Consider the following 22,788-nt stretch of genomic DNA (forward strand, 5'->3'; position numbering starts at 1 on the left):
TTGAGCAGTAAAACATCATTTTGAATCATGATACATTTGGAGTTAAAACAACTCACTCACAGATTTCTGATAGCCCAAAAGACTTCGCTTCTATTTTTCCAAAATAGAAAAAAAAAAAGTACTTGCTGGTATATTTTCCACCCCAAGTTTAGAAAAACACAAATGGAAATTTATAAAACAGCCTCTACAAATGACTATTTTTTTACCTACCTTCCCATCTTACAGGATCATATGTGATCAAATAAAATCTGTGAGAAGGAACTTTGAAGACTATAAAATGCTATTATCCATCTAAGAGCAAACCTTAGAATATCTACCTAGGTACAATGAAACCTAACAAGCATCAATAAAGAGGCTTTGAGAATAGAGATAGGAAAGTGCATATGTGATAACCCTTTCAGTTGAGGAATAGGGGTCCAAGTACTGTTGAGAAAGTCACAGGGGAAAACTACTTATTTATACATCTCAGGAATGAGAGCACATCAAGGAAGAACAACTCTTGAAACCAGTGCCTGCTCAAACTTTCATTTGTACATGAATGACTTGAGGAACTTGTGAAAATGCAGATTCTTATTCTGTAAGACTAGATTGGGGCCCAAGATTCTGCCTTTCTAGAAGTGCTCAGAGGTAATGCCCCTGCTTTGGTCTACAGACCATATTTTGCATAGCAAGACTCAACTCTCTGGGGTTAGCTGAGGAATGAGGCAAGTGTCCCAAAAAGAGGACTGGGTAAGATACAGTATCATGAAACAGCCAAGAAGCCTGACAAGACATCTTTGTTAGAAAGGGAGATTTAAATAAGACACATGGGTCAGAGTCATAAGCTGGGATTCACGGATGGGAAGAAAGCAAGATATGGGGGTTGCCTGGGTTAATGAAGCATCAAGAGCTATATGATGTTCTTTCTGAAGGATATTTTTTTTAATAACTCTAATGAGAGGAAATCCCTTCAGAAAGAAGAAATCAGCCTCTTGAAAAAAGGACCAAACATGCCATCAGCAATTGATCTTTACCAGCCAAATATTTAAGTGTTCCTAGATTTTGAAAGAATTATGTATTTCTTAAATGATGGACTGTCATGAAGAATTCTTAGACTAACTTATCACTTAACACTCAGACTATGACTTACCATAGGTCTCAACGTCTAAGGAAGTGTCTGGTTGTTCTTCTAGGAAAAAACACAAGGGCAAAGAAATCTTTATTTGTAGGGACTGGTGATTCTGAAGCTCCATACCTATCTCTCTCTGACATAAAAATTCTAGTTCTTAGACTTTAACACACAGAATAATATAAGGTCAGTCGGACTAGTTGAACAGATACTCAATACCCAAAGTCACTAATCATGAGCATTTAATCTTAGGAAGTCCAAAAACGTTGCACGAAGGTACTGAAGGTAAGAAGTTTGAGGTGGAGGAATAAAACTTCCACTTTCATCCACGCCCTGTACAGGGCGATATGCACAGTCTCAGGAAATTCAGCACCAAGAAATAAGGTGCTTTGTTTACTTTCACTTTATGTTCATGCTTTGACCTCAGAAGATGTATTAGTCATGAAAAACTTAACATGCATTAAATACTCTCAATTACATGCAGAATTGTAAGTACAGGCTAGAGAAAAAAGATGTAACTGGAATTCTGCAGCCAAATTGCATGTGACCTTTTGCTTTAACAGTAGCTTGCACATGGTAACTAGTAACACAACTGGTTCAGTTTGGAAGATACAATTTATGGGTTTTGGGGGTAAGGGAGGTGGCTATGGCAAGTTCCATAATGAACAATGATAGCACACTAAGGTTTTACTGCCCAAATAATCCCACACATGTGTGAAACAAAAACATTAATACTTTCTATGAACACTCCACTCTCTGGTACTTTAACACACTTGTGAAGTCTTTAAAAAAAATTCCCACTATAGAGCCAATAGCAGAAATTACAACACAGTCTAAGCATGGATGCTTCTCATCAATCTAACAATAGAAAATCATGGAGAGTCAGAATTGAGATAAAAACTCTAGGGAAGGTGAGCATTTGTAAACTGTGTTCCCTTAGGAAAGATTATGATAATTAAAATAGCAGCCAATTTTTGAATACTTATTATGCACTAGGAGCCATGTTTCATTTACATATTTCTTTTAATATTCACAGCATCCCTTGCTGTAGTCATAATAATCAATTCTCCTCTAAAACTGAAAAGCTGAGGTTCCCAGAGGCAATGTGAAACTTAGGGTCTAATCTTTGCGTGGAGTCACCACCCTGCTAGTAAGCAATGGATCTGAAATTCAAACAGGTTTGTGTAGCTCTTATGTCCACTCATAACCAGTACAGCTTCCAGCCTCTGATACTAGCAATGTATCACAAAAATAAAGATTATTCATAAAGTTTTTTACACTTCCCTCATCCCCCACTAGATCCCCTTTAAAATAGGAATTCTGGACCAGATTCATTAGGATGACAAGCATTATTTAATTTCCCAGGTTTGTCTCGGGGCATATAGGTTTCAGAGTTAACATCTGAAAAGCCAAATAAAGCCTCCCAAATGTGGTAAGAATGGCCATCTCTCACTGGTTTTATTAGACTTAAAAGCATGTATGTTCAAGGCTGAGTACTTGAGAGAGAAAATAAAATGTCAACATCCAGGATCAGCTGCTTTATTCCTATTCCTGGGCCCTAAGTAACTAGACTTGCCTTTCATATGCCAAAAATAATTTAAAGAACAAAAAATTTGAGGTTTGTAGCCATCTTTTAAAAAATCACGTCACAGTGATTTTTGTGAATGGCCCAAGAGTACACTGTTCTAATCAAGTGCTAGCTCATACGATAAGTGCTTAGCCTCTGCCTCAAGCTCCTGACTGATCTTCCCCAACTTCTCCAGTTATAGACACCAATGAACTCCACCTGCAGACTCAGGGTCATTGCAATCAGTGCTGGGTAGGGCAGGAAGCAGATCAGTAATCTCAGTCCCAGTAGTTGAAGGAGAAGGAAACTGGCTACTCAGTGTAATAAAGGTGCTTTACAGACATAGTTAAATCCTCTGTGGCTGTACACTAGGAGTGTAATTACTCCCATTTTCAGATAAGGAATGGAAAATCAGAGTGTTGAAGATAACCAAGTTTGCATAGTCTTACTGTTTAAAAAAAAAGCAAGCAAACAAACAAAGCAGAACCTAGATGCTGGTCTCCCATTACCCAGACTGAATATCATACAATATAATTTTGACTCCTTCTGAGTTAAAAGATCCAAGTTCTCTCTCTCTTTCCATGTGATCATTCCATAAGATGGCTGAGCCAGCTTTCTATATAACATTTTATCTTTTTCAAAAGCTGTGAGAAAGTTGTGAGAACATTCATACATCATGAATGTATGTAGACATACATATAACTGCCTTATCATGCATAGACACACCAAAGTAGAATTATTTTGAACCTGGTAATTGTTGGGAAGACTGCAACCTCAAACGAAATGAGCTCCTGGATATGCATGCTGTTGCCTTCTTATATCTAGTGCGAGAGCATCAGCAAATAGCCTGAGAGGGGAACTATTGGCCTACACTTCCCAGTCTGATTGCTTTATCTTTTACCACCTTTATTCCCTTTAGTCTTTCTTGCTTGAAAGGTGCTTAGGGGGATAATGATAAAGTCTGGTTGGAGAAAGGGCTGGAGGAGGGAGTAGCAATGAGTGGAGCCAGGCTGGAAGTTGGTGAGAGTCATGTTCCTGCTGTGTCCGAGTCTGGAACATTACTAAAAAGAACTAGGGTGTCAGGGTGGCTCAGTCGGATAAAGGTCTGCCTCTTGATTTCATCTCAGGTCATGATCTCAGGGTCATAGGATAGAGCCCTGCATTGGGTGCTATGCTCAGCAGGGAGTCTACTGGGGATTCTCTCTCTCTCCCTCTCCCTTTACCTCTTCCTGCCCCTGCTCTCTCACACACACTCACTCACACACACACACACACACACACACACTCTCTCTCTCTCTCTCTTTCTCAAATAAATAAATAAATCTTAAGAAGAAAAAGAGGAAGAAAGAAGAAGAACAAGAAGAGGAAGAACAAGAAGAACAAGAAGGAGGAGGGGGAGGAGGAGGGGGAGGAGGAGGAGGAGGAGAAGAACAACAACAACAACCAGGAACCTAGTCCTACATTCGAGCTCAGCATCACTAACAGTGAGTCAACCAGATATTATGTTTCTCCTGACTGGAGGCAATGGAGATCACTACAGCATACCTAGAATGTATTCTGGTACAAAAATGTTTGACAGGAATCCACCAATCACTTAGCCTTAAAACCTAACCTGCACCTTATAGGAAATATAGGAAATTAAAAAAACAATGTAAATGATACCCCTTGGAAGGAACCAAACCTATCCAGAAAGTGAGATATTCAGCAGGACAACTGGCAGGACAGGTCAGTATTAGGAGAGAAGGAGGCCTTGCTAATTAGATTAGAGACTTGCGGGACATAACCATCAGATACAAGGTTTGTCCCTGGATTTGATCCTGATTTGGACAAAATGTTATAAAGACATCCATGGGGAACAATTGGGGAAATCTGAACATAGAATGAATATTAGATAAAATTGACATTTGTTGAACTGGAAAAGTGGAAACTGTCTGCCAAAAGAAAGCAGGTAGCAAACAACACATAAAGCAAATTCTTATAAAAAATACTACAGATCTGGAAGGAAATATGAGAAAGGTTGTATACAGTGGTGATTGTATCTGTAGTACTTTATTTAATTTTACTTTGATATATTTTTTAAATTTATACAATATGCATAAAGCTGCCTTTATAGCAATAAAAACATTTTAATTTAAAAAAGAACTAGGTATTTACATGGAAGTGCATGGTCCCTCTCACAGAGCTGGTTTTTTAATATGCAAAATATACATTTAGTCAGTAGATAATCAAGAATAAAACCCAAAGGCTGACCTTAATTTCTGTCCATATCCTGGGTTTTAAGTACTAGGAATGAGTACCAGTATTTATGCAGCCTTAGCATTTCTGCTAGCTGCCTCTGGTTACCCACTGTGTCAGGCCCATCAAATGGAGAACTTGGGCTTCTGCCTTGGATTCTTACCCCAAATCTCATTTCTTTTCCTGAACTCACGTGGCTGGCTTTGGCCCTGAGGTTCTGCCTAACTCCTGCCAGCCCTGGATCCTGTTCTCCATACACCAACTCTTTGGCTTGGATAGGTCTGAATATAAAAAATGCTCAGAGTCACAGTGCTGCCATTTCTCTGAATTTCCAGCACCTTCTGGTAGCTGGAACCTTCACTACTGTGTCCTGCCTGTCAACCTCTGGTGCAACTGCCTACTCAAACTTTACCCGAACTTGTCATACTCGGGAAACAGCAAGAAGCAAGGTGGCTGGCCATTGGCCATTCTGCTGACATCATTTCTCTCTCTGTCCTGGCTTCACTAATCCCTGCTACAGAGACCTGGCAGTCTGCAAACCCAAGACAGATGTGATACTAAGCCTACAGAATCTGAGAACGAGCCAGTCTTGCTGAAGGGGAGAGCTGGAACCATAGTGTGCACAACTATGCCCATATGGTCATTATTTCTTCTCATTCTTAATTTAGTCATTCTAAATTCATTGACCTCTTATCTGCTATCAAATACTATGCTAGTCACTGAGACTACATAGGTGACCAAAGGAATCCCTGCCCTGGAGTTATTTGTAATACATCAGGATGGAGACTTTAAGCAAATAAGTACACCAATAGTTATTTACTTCCAAATGGGATATGATAGGTGTTATGAAGGACCAGTACAATGTAGGAGGACAAGAAAACAAAAACTTAAAGGATGAGTTAGAGTTGGCATGATGGTCGGCAATCTTGACAAATGATACAGCATGGGCAAAGACCGTATGATAGGAAGGAGCTTGGCTACACAGGAGAGAATCAAAGCTGGCATGGCTAGAAGACAATGGGTCAGATGCTGGGAGAGGTGAGGTGGAGCTAGAGAAGCAGGAAGGAAGGCAAATGGGACCCCTGACTACCATGTAAAAGGCCCAGGTTGAGTCCCACTTAGACACCCTTATAGGAGTAATACTCGAGGTTGAGTTTATACTCAACTGAGTATCATCTGTAACCTTTTATGTCATCCAAAAGAACTGCAGTTGAGTCTGAAAAGGTAACCATATTCTGGGTATCATGGTCAAGTACTGAAAACAAAATAAAAATCATTATCCTACTCATGAGTCACCTTATTTGCAGTTCTAGTAGCCACAATTTAAAGAAAATTATAGGGGAGTGAGGGAAGGCCCAGGGAAAGTCAAGAGAGAAAGGGCCAGAAAATGTAGTCCAGCATCTTTCACAAAAGATGATGGTGCAGAAGAGGGCCAGGCCTGGGGGTCCCAGGCATCCCTCATAGGGACAGCCTTGGCAGGACAGGTACCACTGAAGTGGTACAGGCTAGGAGATAAAATGACAAAGGTCTATGAACTCAAAAGCAACACAAGGTTACAGAGTAGAGGAAATTAAGCACTTTCAGTAGTCAGAAATGGTATATGTTTTTATAGACTGTAGAAGGTTTGAAAACTCATAGCCTAAAAAAAAAGTACAATTCAGACCGATGAAATCAAGTTCTGCTTTCTGTTTGGCCACAGCTTAGTCAGAGAGACCCTCAGTCCCTCTGTGGCCTGTGTCACATTTGCTGTATCTGTCATCTCAGCTGTAAAATGGGACAGAGTGTCATCACGGGGCTGTTGTGAGAAATAACATGATACTCAAATGCTCACTACAGTGTCTGTCACATAACAGTCCGTGAATGTGAATACCTTTCCTTATAGAAATGGGAGCCCTGAAAGATGCTGGCACATGAGAATAAAATGGGTGGTAAGTTGTGATTAATAAAGAAGAAATTATTTTCCAAATCATTGATATTTCTTGAAATAATCTGAACTACGAAGGAAATTTAGGCACCTCAAAATGCCCACAGAAGTATCCCTTCTAAAACCACAGTATTTCATAGATGATCACTGATTTTTATATTTGGCAGGAGTCTCACACCACTCTTTTAAGAAACATGACCCAGACAATTTTGGCCCAAGGCTGTTTCAATGTTTACCCACTTGATGGCCCAGGGGCTTTTACCACTACGATGGACATCCTTCTCTGCATACATACATATATTTTCCAGGATTCTTGAACTCACTTTTTTTCACCTGTTCCTCCCTTTCAATCTTCCCCTCAATTAACTCAGCCTTGTTCCAGATATTCAGATATAATCTGTCCTACTTTTAAATTCTCTCTTAACAGATGTCTTGAATACTACAGTGTAAATTAGTGTAACGTGCTACATATTTTAGAATAAAACTGAATACTTTATCCATATTTGTAGTAACTACACTTTAACCCCCCCCAAAAAGAAACCTAAAGCACAAATTCCTTGCAAAAGTTGTGGCATCCAAATAATATAGCTCAGACAAAGGGAAGTAAAGATTTGACAATAATTGTGCCATTTCTGAATTCATCATGCAATTACCTGCTATGCCTGTTTATGTCATGTCACATTTCCCAACATATACTATTGTCTTTTTTTATTTGTGATCTTTTTTTAAAAGCCAATCCCTCCACACCCCCCAAAAATGACCAAGTTCTTTGAATAAAGAAGATCCATATGATATCATCTCAAGCAATGTCATCCTAAATATAACCCTGCCTCTTGGATTCATCTCCTTTGTCCGGATCAACACTATCCTTTGAATGAGGAAAGGTGCAATTTCTTTCCATATCAGCTTCTGTAATATGTCATAGTGATGTATGGTGGAGCAGGTGAAGAAAGGAAAGGTAAATATTAAGTAGAAGACAGAATCTAAAAGCTTCATATAGAAACATAAATTTGAGGGGTGCCTGGGTGGCTTACCCGGTTAAGTATTCGACTCTTGATTTCACCTCAGTGTCGTGAGATCGAACCCTATGTTGGCCTCCATGGTCAGGGAAGAGTCTGCTGGGATTCTCTCTCCTCTCCTTCTGCCCCTTCCCCCCTGCCAACCTGTGCTCTCTCTTACTCTTTCTCTCAAATTAATAAATAAAATCTTTTAAAAAAATACAAACTTGAACATCTCAAGTCTATGAAAAATTAACACCATTGATTTTACAAATTTTTGCACTGTGTTTTGAGAGAGGGAGGTTGTAGAAATGGTGCTTGTAATATTTATGTACTATTTTAAAATAAAATAGTTTTGTATGGTTTTTATTCATTCAACCAGAATTTATTGGGCACCTGTCCCATGCTAATAGAATAGCACTAGGCCCACAAAGAAATAGCAAGACCCTTCCTCTGCCTTTGAATAGTTTATGCTCCAGTGGGGATGAGAATTTTACTATATCTCTTCAGAAAGTGACAATATATAAGAGTCTCACCATTGTAAGATATGGGGAAGTTAGAAGTGTCTGAAATATAGAAACTGGAAGTTAGCAACTTTGGAGGATTCAAATTGGACTATTGTCATAATGGTATAATCCATGTTTGAATGCTAGCATTCAAAGAATTATATCCACAGAATTATATCCACAGAATTATATTCACAGAATTATATCCAGGTTGACAAGACTAGAAAGCTTATTAGATAAAGAAATGGCATTCAAAAGAGATGAGATGCCCTTCAGCAGACGAATGGATAAAGAAGACGTGGTCCATATATATAATAGGAACATCATGCCTCCATCAGAAAGGATGAATACCCAACTTCTGTACCAATATGGACAGGACTGGAGGAGATTATGCTGAGTGAAATAAGTCGAGCAGAGAAATTAAATTATCATATGGTTTCACTTACTTGTGGAGCATAAGGAATAACACAAAGGACATTAGGAGATGGAAAGGAAAAGTGAACTGGGAAAAATCAGAGGGGGAGATGAACCATGAGAGACTGTGGACTCTGAGAAACAAACTCTGAGTTTTGGGGTGGGGGTGGGGGCTTGGGTGAACCTGGTGGTGGGTATTATGGAGGGCACATATTACATGGAGCACTGGGTGTGGTGCATAAACAATGGATATTGAAACACTGAAAAAATAAAATTTAAAAAAAAAAAAGGAAAATGAAGAGGGGGAGATGAACCATGAGAGACTATGGACTCCGGGAAATAAATTGAAGGTTTTACAAGGGAGGGGGGTAGAGGGATGGGTGAGCCTGGTGATGGGTATTAAGGAGGGCATGGATTTCATGGGGTACTGGGTGTTCTATGCAAACAATGAATCATGGAACACTATATCAAAAACTAATGATATACTGTATGGTGACTAACATAAAAATAAATGAACAAAGAAATAAATAAATGGAATGGCATTAACAAACCAATTCATTCCATTCTATTACCTTAATCATCTTTAAAGAGGAAGGGGAAGGGGGTTTCAAGAGCAACAAAGCAGTAAGAGTAAAATTTTTCCACAAAGTAGGTTAAGCAAATTTGTCTGGTACCAAAATACTAGTCAATTCCCCAACCTTCAGGAGACATCTGAAGGTTGGTCTAAAGATCACTTCATATAGACTCATCAGCCCCTGGAGAATACCCAGTGATGCTTCCCCTTGTAAAGGTCAGAAGTAAAAACAAGGGCCATACTTCAGTCCAGATAGTGGACAAGGAAGAAAAAAGCACAAGTTGAATAGGCATAAGCTACCAAGGATGTGATATATTGAATATAGGAAAAGACTAAACAGTCACAAAAAGAGAACGTGAGGGGTTCTTTCTTTGACAGTCATTAACCCATAACAGAATCCAATCACCACACACAGAGGGAACAAACCATGATCCTCAATGAGAAACAAGAAAACTCTAGTATGATCAGTTGGGGGTGGGGGGGAGGAAGGAGAAAAATAAAGACAAAGAAATACAGAGAGATCATTATATATGCACAGATATACTCTTAATAGGTCTTTTGGGGAATATTTTTCCATCTTTATTCTAAACAGCTGCCACACCACAATGTTGTATTTCATTGTTTTCATTGCCATGGGGTTTAGAATGTGTGCCAAAATACAATTGTTAGCTCAGTGTAGCCCATATCCTTAGATGGAAATATTCTCTGTTGGATGACAATTCACTATGATTTGTGAATTTTGCAAGATTTTTCATCTCAAATTCCAAATGAGTTCAGAATGACAGTTTTCAGCCTACCTTCAGTATTTAACTAAACTGAGCGTATTTTATTTACTAGGATTTGATGAAAAAAAAAAAAAAACAGAACAAAAATGTAACATTTTACAATACTGTTCAAACACAGAGACATGTCATTTTTTATGCAATAGCATTGTAGTTTTATTTTACTTGACTATAAGTTCTTTTAGTGCAAACATTATGTCCTTTTATCTCTGTATCTCCCATACATAGTATAGTGCCAGGCACATCTCATATTCAACAAATAATGAATAGATAAGAATTAATTTCATTTAGGGAAGGGTGGATGAGTTGTGTTGCCGCATAGACTAAGGAGAACGGATTCATAACATGACTGCTTCCGTAACTACATCCGGAGCCCATTTCAAATATTTCAATCACAAGCCTAAACATGTCTCAGAATCCTTCTCAACACAGTCCTCCAGGCAGCTAGAGTCCACTACATCAAAGCTGGCTTTTAGAGTTAAATCTATTCCTATCACTGTAATAAAGGTCTCCATCAGCCAAGTCACAAGAAGGAAAGATTTTTCCAAATTTTCTCCTCTGGTATCAACATACATATTAACAATTCTAATAACTGTTATATCCATGAACATACTTTAGAATCTGTTATTCTGTCTTCTTCTTTCTCTCCTGCAAGTTACTATGCACATTCGTAAGTCATGAGCAGACCACAGACCCAGCACAAGGCAGCTTTTGTTGATATCCTTGTTATAAGTAAAATAAATGTGCACACTTAGACAAGTACTATATTTATAAAATTTGACATCAGTTTTTCTGTTATCTGAGATCTTACATATTTATTTAATGTCTGTCTAGATCACCATGGAATCACTAGTACCAGGGACATATGAAGTGCTTAAGAGTTATTTATTGATCAACTGCATAATAAAATTTTCAGGTCCTACGTCTTCCTTTCTCCCTACTGCAAACATTTACCATGCTGAGCACGAGTATTTGGGACAGTTTCTGCCTATTCTGACCCTCACAGAACAGGCCACAATAAAATGTCCTACCTATAAATTACAAATTTCACTCTAGCCAGGTCTCTAGGTTAATGTGATGCAAGTCCAGTGGTACATTTTTTAAGGACTCCCTTTTCCACTAGCAAGGTGGCAGGTTGATTGTGAGAATACCCTGTTCCCCATGCTAAAAACAAAAACAGAAACAAAAACCAGACCAAAAAAACATACAGCTAGGGATAAACAGAGTCCCAGACACCCTTCAGGAGCTGGGTGCACTTTCCTTAGCTTCCTATCTTATGTGGCCAGTCTTACTTTTCTTTCTTTACCTGTTGCCTTAGTGTCTTCTTTGTGCTCAATTTCTCATGCCATCCATTTTGAATATGGATAATGAAACTCCATAATCAGAAGGGAAACCTGATTCTTTCACCTTTTTTCCATCAAGTTCTTTTCTGCAGAGATTAGATCTTGGTTACCCCCTCACCCTCCTCTCCTTTAACTGAAACTTGAGTTATCAAAAACATCCTGTGCTAAAAATGTCCATGCTTTGCCTAATTGTCCTTGGTCCCCACTCCTATCCTCTCTAAATCAGAGTCACATTGACCCATGACCTGGTCAAGATCAGGTTCGAAACAAAACAAAACAAAAGCTTGGGTTTTTTGTTTTAGATTGCCTTTTCCTCTCTGTGGAAGCAAGACTACAACAGCAATCCCTTCAAAGGATTTCTCAAGCCAAAAGTATTTACTGAGAACCTACTTTATTCAAAACCATGCCAGGTGCTGGAGCTAATGAGGGATAAGACAGACATAGGCTTGGCTCTCATGAAGCTTACACTCTAGTAAGTGAAGGTCATAATCACCTAATTTGGTTAATTATCAAGTTACATTTGTGTTGAAGTATCACAAAGAAGAGGTATGTGGTACTATAAAAGCATAAAACAAGAAAACCTGACTTTACTTTGAGAGCCAAAAAAAAAAAAGCTTAGTTAGGTGTTGAAAGAAAAGCAGGGGTTAAATGGGCCAAAGTTCAGGGGATTCCATAGTTCAGAGAATTCCTCATAGAATGGGGATTCCAGGCAGAGGGAACAGCATCTATGAATCCTACGAGGAAGAAAAGAGCATGCAGTAGAGGACCTGGTAAAAGTCTAAGTGTGATTGGAGAAAAAGAAAAAACTAAAAGAGAAAGAGAAGGCCAAAATAATAGGTGGAAGGCTTTATGTGGGGCCTTATAGGCTAGAATTTACTCTGACATCAGTGGGAAGCCATTGAAGAGTCCTAGGCAGTGAAATAATGTGTATTTTTCAAAGATTAGTCAGGCTGCAGTGTGGAAAAGAGGAGGGAGGGAAATAAGAATGATGCAAGGACACCCGTGGAGCAGTATTCTAGGTGAAACAGTTTACAGATCAGTCAAGAAAATGCCAGTGGAGATGAAGAGACATACACTGACACAAAAGTTATTTGATTGTAAAAGTGACAGAATTTGGCCAGAGTTATAAGTAAGGGGAAAAGAAGAGCTCATGATGATACCTATGTTTTTGGATTAGACAACTAGGTAGATGGTTATACCAGACACTGGGATGGAATATGATAGGCATGGGATGGGTTTGGAAGACTGATGATGAGTTTGCTTCTGGACTTACATTAGATCACTAAGTAGAGGTATTATGTTGCATTGGGTATATGAGGCTGCAGCCCAGAGGAAACATCGGAATTAAAAATGTACATTGGGGGGGTGGGCCTGGGTGGCTCAGTGGATTAAAGCCTCTGCCTTCGGCTCAGGTCATGATCTCAGGGTCCTGGGATCGAGTCCCACATCGGGCTCTCTGCTCGGTGGGGAGCCTGCTTCTCCCTTCTCTCTGCCTGCCACTCTGTCTACTTGTGATCTCTCTCTCTGTCAAATAAATAAATAAAAATAAAGTCTTTTTTTTAAAAAAGTGCATTTGACAGAGAAACTGCGGGCAAGGGGAAAAAGCAAGAAAGAAATAGTCCGAGGAGGAAAGAAGAAAGCCAAGGCTAATCTTAAGCCCAGACAGAAAACATGGGCAGAAGGTGATCAATCCACAAAGGAGACTAGGAGATACCAGGAAAACTTTTCTTTATTTTCCAAAGTTTCAGTAATTAGAATGTCTCATAATAAACCAAAAGCAGTAGTCATTATTTTGAAGTGAAAAAATGAATTAGAACATTCATGGTAGATCATCTGTGTTATACTTTTAAAACCATAGGATTATAGCAACTAACAGAAGCACAAAAAGCACAAAAAATATCACAAAGTGGCATCTCCCTTTGCTTTTACCTTCATGCCCATTTTCTTATACCACTAAGAATACAGTAGAGGAGCTGTGACATTTAGGGATCTTCTTGGAATTGCATGTTTTCCTAATAATGACCCTATTCCTCATCCCATACCCCTCAAATTGTAGAACTCACTATTACTCAGCTTGCACAACCATCCACCAGCAAACGTTGTTGTGGGCCTACTATGTTACAGACCCTAAAATACAAGGACATACAAAATAGCTGCAGACCCTGCCTTCCTGGAACTTATAGTCCACCAGGCAGATGGCAATTAAATATAAACATACAAATAAAAATCTAACTATAAATTATGTACAATGCTGCAGAGGAAAACTACAGGGTGCTATGATAAAATGTAATAAAGGATTCTAGTTTTTTTTGCACACATGGATGATGAAGGATCAGGGAAAGGATCACTCTGAATACAGGGCATTGAAGCCCAGTACAAAAGATGAATAAGAGGTACCTAAGAAATGATTGAGGGAAGCATGCCAGGCAGAGGCAAGTGCATGCATAGTTAATCTGAGGAATAAAAAGATTTAACTAGTATCACTGGAGGGTTTGAGTGGAGGAAAGAGTAGCAGAGGGTAAGAAAAAAAGGAAAGAAAGGAAGGGCCAGATTACACAGAGTCTGTAAGGCAGGGAAAGGATGGAAGCTTTTTCCTAAATGCAATATACGTGCCCAGGAGATTCATATTTATATTTTGAAATGATCAATTATTTCTTTAAAACTTATGAATTGCTTAAAAATAAAGCAGGGGAATTTTGCTTCTGCCCTTGAAGGATTAAATGCTATGGATACTGCGTTCCCACCTACCATAAATAACTAGAACAATAGAAAAGATAAAAAATAAAAGAACAGTTTCCAGAGCAAGGGCCTGTGATCTCTGAGGGAAGGGAATCAAAGCAAGTTGCCCCAGATTATTACCTAGAATCGTGTTCAGGCCACAACTCAGAGAAGGAAACCCAGCCAGAGTTCAGTGATTTCCCAAAAGATCAGAGTTTGAAAAGGCAGAGATGCCTAGAAATTGTAGGCAGAATATTAAGAATATCACAATATCAAGTAGTCTGATACTTATGTAATTAGAATTCTAGAAAGAGGGAGGGGGCAGAAAAATATTAGAAGAAATAATGGATGAGATTTTTACAAATTCAATGAAAACTATAAACCCACACAGCCAAGAATCTCCATAAACCACCAGCAGAATAAACATGAAAAAAACCACACCAGAGAACATCACATTCAAACTGACAAGAAAAAGCAGAATAGAAAATAAAATCTTAAAAGCAGCCAGAGAAAGACAGCATATGTACAGAAGAAGAAAGAATGAATGACAGTAGACTTTTTATCAGAGATCTAAGAAAATGAATGACATCTTTAAAGTACTAAAGGGGAAAAAAGTACTGTTGGCATGAAAGAAAAAAAAATCTTTCAAACCTGGAGATGAAATAACAACTTTTCTCAAACCAACGGACGGTAAGAGTATTCACTACCAAAAAGATCTGCATGTTATGTTAAAGGAAATTCTTTAGGCAGAAGGAATATGATACCAGGTAAAAAGCTGGATCTACTCAAAGGAATGAAGAACAGCAGAAATGGTAAATATATAGGTAAACATAAAATCATTTTTCTCAATTTTTAGATCATTTTAATTGGCAATAGACTGTCTATAGCAAAATAATAGCAGTGTATTGTGGGATTTATAACACATGAGTAATTTTTTTAATACATGAGTAATTTAAATGAGCAACATTAATCAGACCAAGGACAGGGGAGGGGGATGGAGGCATACAATTGTAAGATTCTTATACTGTACAGGGAGTGGCACAAAATTATTTAAAGGTATACTGTTTAAGTTAAAGATGTGTATTCTAAACCCTAGTGCAACCACTAAAAAATAAAACAAAGAAGGACACCTATTAAATCACTGGTGGAGATAAAATGGAATAACATGAAATAATCAAAAGAAAGAAAGCAAAGAGGAGAAAAAGAACACAGAACAGATGGGACAAATAAAAATGAACAGCAAGATGCTTCATTAAAACCTAACCCTATTGCTAGAGTAAAAGTAAACTGTTTAAACACATCAATTAAAAGACAGAGAATGTCTTTTATTTAGATAAATAAAAAATAACAAAAAGTTAAAAAGTACAAGACTCAACTACTTGGCGTCAACAAATCCTGGGTGTGACTGGTTTTTCAATACGGGATCCTCAATCTCTTAGGCTTTGAGTGCTTTGAGTAGACCCTAGGTCTTCAGATTATTGTGGTGTGTATAGTTTTCTTCACTCAATCAAGGAAAATACTTGTTTGTTGATAAGTTAACACTGTTTTGCTAATAATAACCATATCTTGATAGCTGTACAGACGAGTTTGTAAAGGAATCTACAAAACGCAAGCATATCTGACACTAAAATTCCTCATGTTTAGCTTTCATCTATCATTTTTTGTCAAGTGAAAAAGAGTTTAGAGGCCATAATTGCAGTATTGCTTTCACAGTACCCGCCTTTAGAAATTTCTTCCCTGACTCACATATTATGAGCCCTACTTGATAATGGCTATAGAGTAAATTCATGCATTTCACAAAAATGAAAATAGCAAGCATCTAGACTTCTAAGAAATTATCTTTTTGGAATTTAATATAATTTTACTGTTTCAGAAGGGCAATTGTTTTATTTTATACACAGGACCATTTTCTAATATGATATGGTCCACTTCAAACATTGTCCTTATAAAACACAATAGTTATTTACCATGAAATAGTTTTTCAAATGGTAACCATATGCAGTTAATATAAAATATATCTAGGTATTACAAAATCATTCTATATAATTTTAATTAGCATATATAGAATGTGATATGTACAACCCATCTGGCACTTGTGACCCTACAAGTGCTTAACACAGCCACCATTTTTGAGATATTCTGTTTGGCCCAAGGACTGCAAACTTGAGGAGGAAGCAACAGAGTTGCTTCTTATTCTACACGAAGAAGGATAACGACTAGCTAGAAATTTTGTGCATGTGTGCAAAAAATTAATGGATGATAGACTAGTTATTCTTCTCATTTTAATTTTTCTTTCAACAGGAAGGCTTTGCCAATGACCACTGCACTGTGGTGTGCAGAGCCCCATTTTGCTGACTGCATGGAGACAATGTTTCAGAATTGTACTCAATAGTGCCCTAGTGATCTGAGAAATTTACGAAGGCTTTCCTTCTTTCATTAAGACCACCATTTTGCATATAGCTCTCGAAGGGCCAATTACTAGTTATTCATTTTATATATGTCATTAGTTCATTGCTGCATTGCTAAGACAGATCAAAACATAATAGGAGAAAGGGAAACATGTAGCTGAAAAGAAGCTTTTGTTATGCAAACTCTGTCTATAACTCATAAAATCTTGTGGGGTAAGAGGTGGGAAATTTTATTTGCCAGAAACCCTCTTGAGAAGAACAGTGCTATTTGGGGGGGGGGGGTAAAATGGTGAGCCATTTTAGTTGTGGAGCACAGATCAAGGACTATCATGGAATTGCTATCTGCGTGACAAAAAGAGGGAGTAGAGGAGAAAGATATGATCATACAACGTGGTCACACTGCAGCAACTCCCCAGGTATTCAGTATAATTACTAAACTCAAGAAATAGTTGGTGAAAGACAATTGTGTGTGTGTGTGTGTGTGTGAGAGAGAGACAGAGAGAGAGAGAGGGGAATAAGAGACTGGGCTTTTGACCAGCGTGCTGTGATATAAAATTTAGACAGCATGTGAGGAAAAGTAAGTGCCCTTTCTGGAGTAAATACTGCTAGGTGCCAATGCTTCCAAGTTAGAGGGACCGAAAAGATCTTCTAAGAGCTATGCTTCATGTATCAGGGTTAGTTAGGGACACGCTGAACTGCCAGCTCAGCGCGGGCCACAAGAGAGTCTTACTCTCGTCCTCATCCAGATGCCCAGAGTGCACAGCACTGTCTGGCACTTAGCAGGCCGTTAGTGCTTAGCTGTGCGACAGACAAATGAAAATAGTTGTCTTATGACAAACTAGCTTTGTTTCATCTCAAAATATGTGTAAAAATAGAAACTTAGAAAATAAACTTAAATTTAGGCAAATAATCCATATCCCCAACTAACTGATACAACACACAGTAGTCGTGATTAGAGATGCTTTGGCTGGGAGAAATGTAATAGAAATAGAAATAGAAATAGTAAAAGTAGAATAAAAATTTCAAGTGTGAACAAGTTTTATATGTTAAGATGCCCTTAAGACACTTGGCAGTTGTAGAACGCCTTTAGCGTGAGGGAAGCCTTATTTGTTCCATTTGCCTGCAAGGCCTATGTGAATTTCTCCAGGAAGCAAGATGATTCAATGGCCAGACTGAAACTTGGGCCTCCATCTGGGCTGCAGGTCTAGTGCTCTTTCTACTACCCATAACTGCTTTCTACTCCAGACCTAGGCTAAGCAGAAACCAGCCCTCTTCCATTCCTGCTGCTTTTATGTGCCAATTTTAAAATAATAATAATAAAATTTAAATACATTTTTAAAAAGTAAAACCTTCCTTCCATTTTCTCTGCTCCAAAAATTCTCAAAGCACAAGCTACTTCCATTCACTGACACTAAACCTGATTCTTAAATACGTCTTTTATAAGATTGGGGGGAAACATTCTCTGGGGTGGGCTGTGTTATTCTGACTGTTTGGACAAGAGCAGAAAGCTACAGGTCTCTCTGTGAGATTAACACTGATAGCCATTTCTCACGCAAATAGCAATTTCATATATACACCATAAAACCATGCTTACAATCTGCTTACTAAGGTCAAGCTTCCTCAGCAAACAATGAAACATGAACAGCTCCTACTGCAGTTTCCTCCAGAGAGCAGAATTAAATTAGATAGTTGTCTGCTTGTTATTTGACTCTTCTACTAACTCAGCTGGAGCCAACAGAAACATTGATCTAACATTGTGTAAGGCAGCCAGTATCTTTGAACAATTGCTTGACCCTTGGTTATTTCCTTTAAAATGTGAATTTTTAATAATTTGCTTCTAATATGAAATTCCTAATGAGTCTGTGAGTTAGGAATTTATTTTTAAGATTTTATTTTTTTATTTGACAGAGATCACAGAGAAGCAGGCAAAGAGAGAGGAGGAAGCAGGCTCCCCACTGAGCAGAGAGCCAGATGCGGGGCTTGATTCCAGGACCCTGGGATCATGACCTGAGCTGAAAGCAGAGGCTTTAACCCACTGAGCCACCCAGGTGCCCCTGTGAGTTAGGAATTTTTTTTTTTAAGGTTTTATTTATTTATTTGACAGAGATCACAAGTAGGCAGAGAGGCAGGCAGAGAGAGAGGAGGAAACAGGCTTCCTGCTGCGGAGAGAGCCCGATGTGGGGCTCGATCCCAGGACCCTGAAATCATGACCTGAGCCGAAGGCAGAGAGGCTTTAACTCACTGAGCCACCCAGGTGCCCGTGAGTTTGGAATTTTAAGAAATAAAGCATTTGGCATGATGCTTTGCTACATTACTAACATTCAATTAAAGAGTGAAGAGCATAAAAGTTCAATGTTTGCTGTGTTAATATGTGCCTGGCTCTATTTGTCCTGCCTCCTTTAGGGTATTGCTACTGGCTCCATGCCCCCTGCTCTCAAGACAGACTTATCAGGGCGCCTGTGTGGCTCAGCCTGTTAAGCATCTGCCTGTGACTCTGGTCATGATCCCAGGGTCTTGGAATCAAGCCCCACATCAGGCCCCTGCTCGGTGGGAGGCCTGCTTCTCCCTCTCCCTCTTCCCCTCCCCCCTGCTTGTATTCCCTCTCTCGCTATGTCTCTCTGTCAAATAAATACATAAAATATTTTTTTAAAAGACAGACTTATCTGTTTACTAGCAGGCAAAGTAAATTTACAGTGCTGAATGACACCATTGAAAGCTTGGGACTGGCCTTGCTGAGCACACACAGACACACTTGCATATCCATTAAGTTGAAATTTTGCCAAGAACCTATTAGCCAATCCTAATGAACTGCTGTTTTTCATTTAAAACACCATTAGTTTCCTATGGTTTGTTGCTCACGGTAGAAGCAGCAAACACACCATCAAGTGGTTGGAAAAGGTGTTGCTTTGCTGGAAGCCCATATGTCTCTGGAGAATTCAAACTTGGCTTTGCTATGTGTCACCTTCCTTCCACTTCTGGAAATAATCAGGCATTCCAAATCTTTAAGACCACCTCCCAGAATACAGGAGGATTTTTTTTTTTTTTTTAACACATCTCCTTGCTTAAAGGTTCTGGATAATTTATTTTGCTGTAAGCTGTGCAAAGGCTTGCTTTGCTTCTAAAAATCATTATATAAATACTAATTCTATAGAACCAACAACTCTCATTCTAAACCTCTATATCAATAGATTAACAAAGAGACCCCTCTCAGAGTTTCTGAAGGCTTTCCCTAAGGTAGTTTTAAACATTTGATACATTATCATACTTTTTTTTTATTTTTGAGAAAGAGAGAGAGAAAAGGGCATGCACACTCAAGGGGGAGGTTGAGAAGAGGAAGGAGAGAAAGAATTTTAAGCAGGCTCCATGCTGAGCATAGAGCCCCACGCAGGGCTCATCTCACAACCCTGAGATCATGACCTGAGCTGAAACCAAGAGTCCAATGTTTAACTGACTGAGCCATGCAGATGCCCCCATTATAATACTTTTCAATAACAAAGCTCTCAGTAATAACAAGAGTCTGAGTTTCATTGATAGTGAAAACAATAAGTTAGTAGGAAAAAAGCTTCTTATTTTCTGAGGTTTGCTTTTGGTTTAAATATCTAAGAAGAGATGAAATATTAAGATGTCAAGAAAGTTGCTTTTTTGTTTTATTTCAAATAATACGTTCTCCGCATCAACTGCAGGGAATGCAATTTTAAGTTACTGTATCTCAGTATAGTTTTTTTCTTACAAAGAAGATGCAAAATGAAGAACTTAGTGAGCCAATTATATCTTTAACTCAGCAGACAATAAAACCATTTATAAACAATAAAAAAAAAGTATAAGCAACACAAGAAATAGTAAATACATTTCTAGAACAACAGGAACCATTTCATGGTAGGAAGCATTAAAAACTATAGCACTGAGGCACCTGGGTTGTTCAGTCGGTTAAGTGTCTGCCTTCAGCTCAGGTCACAATCCCAAGGTCCTGAAGTGGAGACCCCCATTGTGCTCCATGCTCATGCTCTCTCTCGCTATCTTTGTCACTATCTCTCTCTCTAAAATAAATAAAATATTTTAGGGGCGCCTGTGTGGCTCAGTGGGTTAAGGCCTCTGCCTTCGACTCAGGTCGGAATCCCAGTGTCCTGGGATCGAGCCCCACATCGGGCTGTCTGCTCCGCAGAAAGCCTGCTTCCTCCTCTCTCTCTCTCTGCCTGCCTCTCTGCCTACTTGTGATCTCTGTCTGTCAAATAAATAAATAAAATCTTTAAAATAAATAAAATATTTTAAAATAAAAAAATAAAAACAATAGCATTGTTCCATTGAGTTCTATTTTATTTTGTATCAATTTCAGCTTCTTGTTAAAATTTTTATCTTGCAGCGCTTTCAACACAACTTGTCCAAAAATTAAAATAAGACAGTACACTAACCCAGTGTATTCTCCATGTGGAAGGTGAAAGCAAAAAGGAGGCAGAGCACGTGTGGGCAGAGCCGCCCACCCTGGGCTCGCAGCTCCCTGCAGCTGCCTGCACAGTGGCATTCAGCCCTGGTTGCAGACGTCATTAGGCATTTGGTGGTTGATTGACTGAATAATAAAAGACTTGTGGAGAGTAAAGAATTTCATAAACTGGAACAATTACAATCAGAGAGAAAGGGCCAGACTAATTGTGTGAGAGTGGCAGGTGGTCGATAAAGCTGTAGAGACCTGGAGTGTGCAAACTTCAGAAGCATTACATTTTGTAGGAACGCTCTCAGCAATCAAGAGGTTTTGGCCCTAGTGGAAGAGACAGAGGCTTCACAGATGACTATCTTCTCAGGAACCCAGACACGGTCAGAAATAAGCCAACATAATTAAGAAACTTGTTTTAGATCTACAAAGTTTGTCCTAATGTTTCTCCTGGAGGCAAAACCATGAGTAGTGTGAGCCCCGGTGTGGATTCCCCCAGTAATCATGTTGTCAGATTTAGAATTGTTTGTGGACACACCATGCTATTGGCCCTGGTCTGCCTTGGACTTCATGGTTCTACCAACACTGCAGAACATTAGCAGTAGCTTGGATAGAAAATACCAGGACAAGGCTACCCTAAGACCCGTCTTGTTGCCAGCACTCCAAGACCCAGCCAACCCTTCCCTCAGTTTTCTGCTTCCTTCGGTGATCTTCCCCATGCTTTCACCTCTATTTGATTTTATTAGTCTCTAAGAAGTGGCCCTTGACTGTTCACAAGAAAGGAGGGTGTCTGAGAGATTTGACTGGATTTATTGGCCAGGGATGCCAAACCACATAACCTCCTCTTGAGTACACCTCCACAAAAAGAAGAAATGCGCTAAGATGAACAATAAAGGATTGTGAGATTCAGGTGCTCTACACAGGGCTACACTGAGAACGACAGAAACTAGGTAGGTTCTGTCCAATAAGCTTTAGCAGTCAAGCCAAACTGGAGCAGGATATAGTAAATTTAGGGTGGAAAAATCTGACTCTGAAAGTCACCCATGTGTGACTTGTGATTTTGCTTTCCTTTTCCTTAAATTTTTTTCTCTTATATATTTATTTAACCTTCTCTTTTACTTACATTTTGTTGTGTTAAAGTTCACTGAAAGGTAGCATAAAGAGTAGAAAAAAACATGGGCTATTGGGGAAAAGATGAGTTTGAAAGCTAGTGCTGTCCACTGCTTCTCTAATCCCCAATTTCTTTATACTGAAAGTGATCCAAAGTCTGCCTGGCAAGGTTGTGGTAAAGACTGTAAATGAGGCATGAAAAATGCTTGGTGTATAACAGGCAGTCAAAAATGGTAGCATGTTACTATTTGGGGGGAAAAGTCCCAATCTTACTTCAGAAGAGCTAATGAAAAAGATTAGTTGTTTAGAGCTAGGCCAAGATAGCAAGGTCCAAAAATGTTGTGTTGAGAAAAGGACTGGTCTAGTTTACCACTCTCTCAATCTCTTTCTCTCTCTCGTTCTCTCTCTTAAGACTGTCTATGGTTGGCGCTTATTAAGAACTTCTTTCTCAACTCAGTGACCACATCCCCCCCCCCAAATTCCTTTCTTGGCTACAGTATAGTATACAGACTCTCTCTCTTTCTTTCTTCCTTCCTTTCTTTCTTTCTCTTTTTCTTTCTTTCTTTCTTTTAAAGATTTTGTGTTTATTTATTTGACAGAGATCACAAGTAGACAGAGAGGGGAAGGGGAAGCAGGCTCCCCGCTGAGCAGAGATCCTGATGCGGGGCTGGATCC

General features: G+C 38.9%; 1 protein-coding gene across 3 annotated transcripts in view; it reads right to left on the minus strand.

Annotated features, from left to right (window-relative positions):
• SLC44A5 (solute carrier family 44 member 5) overlaps positions 1-22,788 on the minus strand; it is a 393,241-nt gene that overhangs the window by 216,593 nt on the left and 153,860 nt on the right. For all 3 annotated transcript variants that reach the window (XM_004758176.2, XM_004758174.2, XM_045064731.1), the window contains exon 3: positions 1,130-1,168. In XM_004758176.2, the coding sequence (XP_004758233.1) occupies positions 1,130-1,168 (39 nt within the window). The remainder of the gene's footprint in view (positions 1-1,129; positions 1,169-22,788) is intronic.

The sequence above is a fragment of the Mustela putorius genome, unplaced genomic scaffold, assembly GCF_011764305.1.
Source record: "Mustela putorius furo isolate JIRA1106 unplaced genomic scaffold, ASM1176430v1.1 tig00003853_pilon_pilon_pilon, whole genome shotgun sequence".
NCBI classification, from domain to species: Eukaryota; Metazoa; Chordata; class Mammalia; order Carnivora; family Mustelidae; genus Mustela; species Mustela putorius.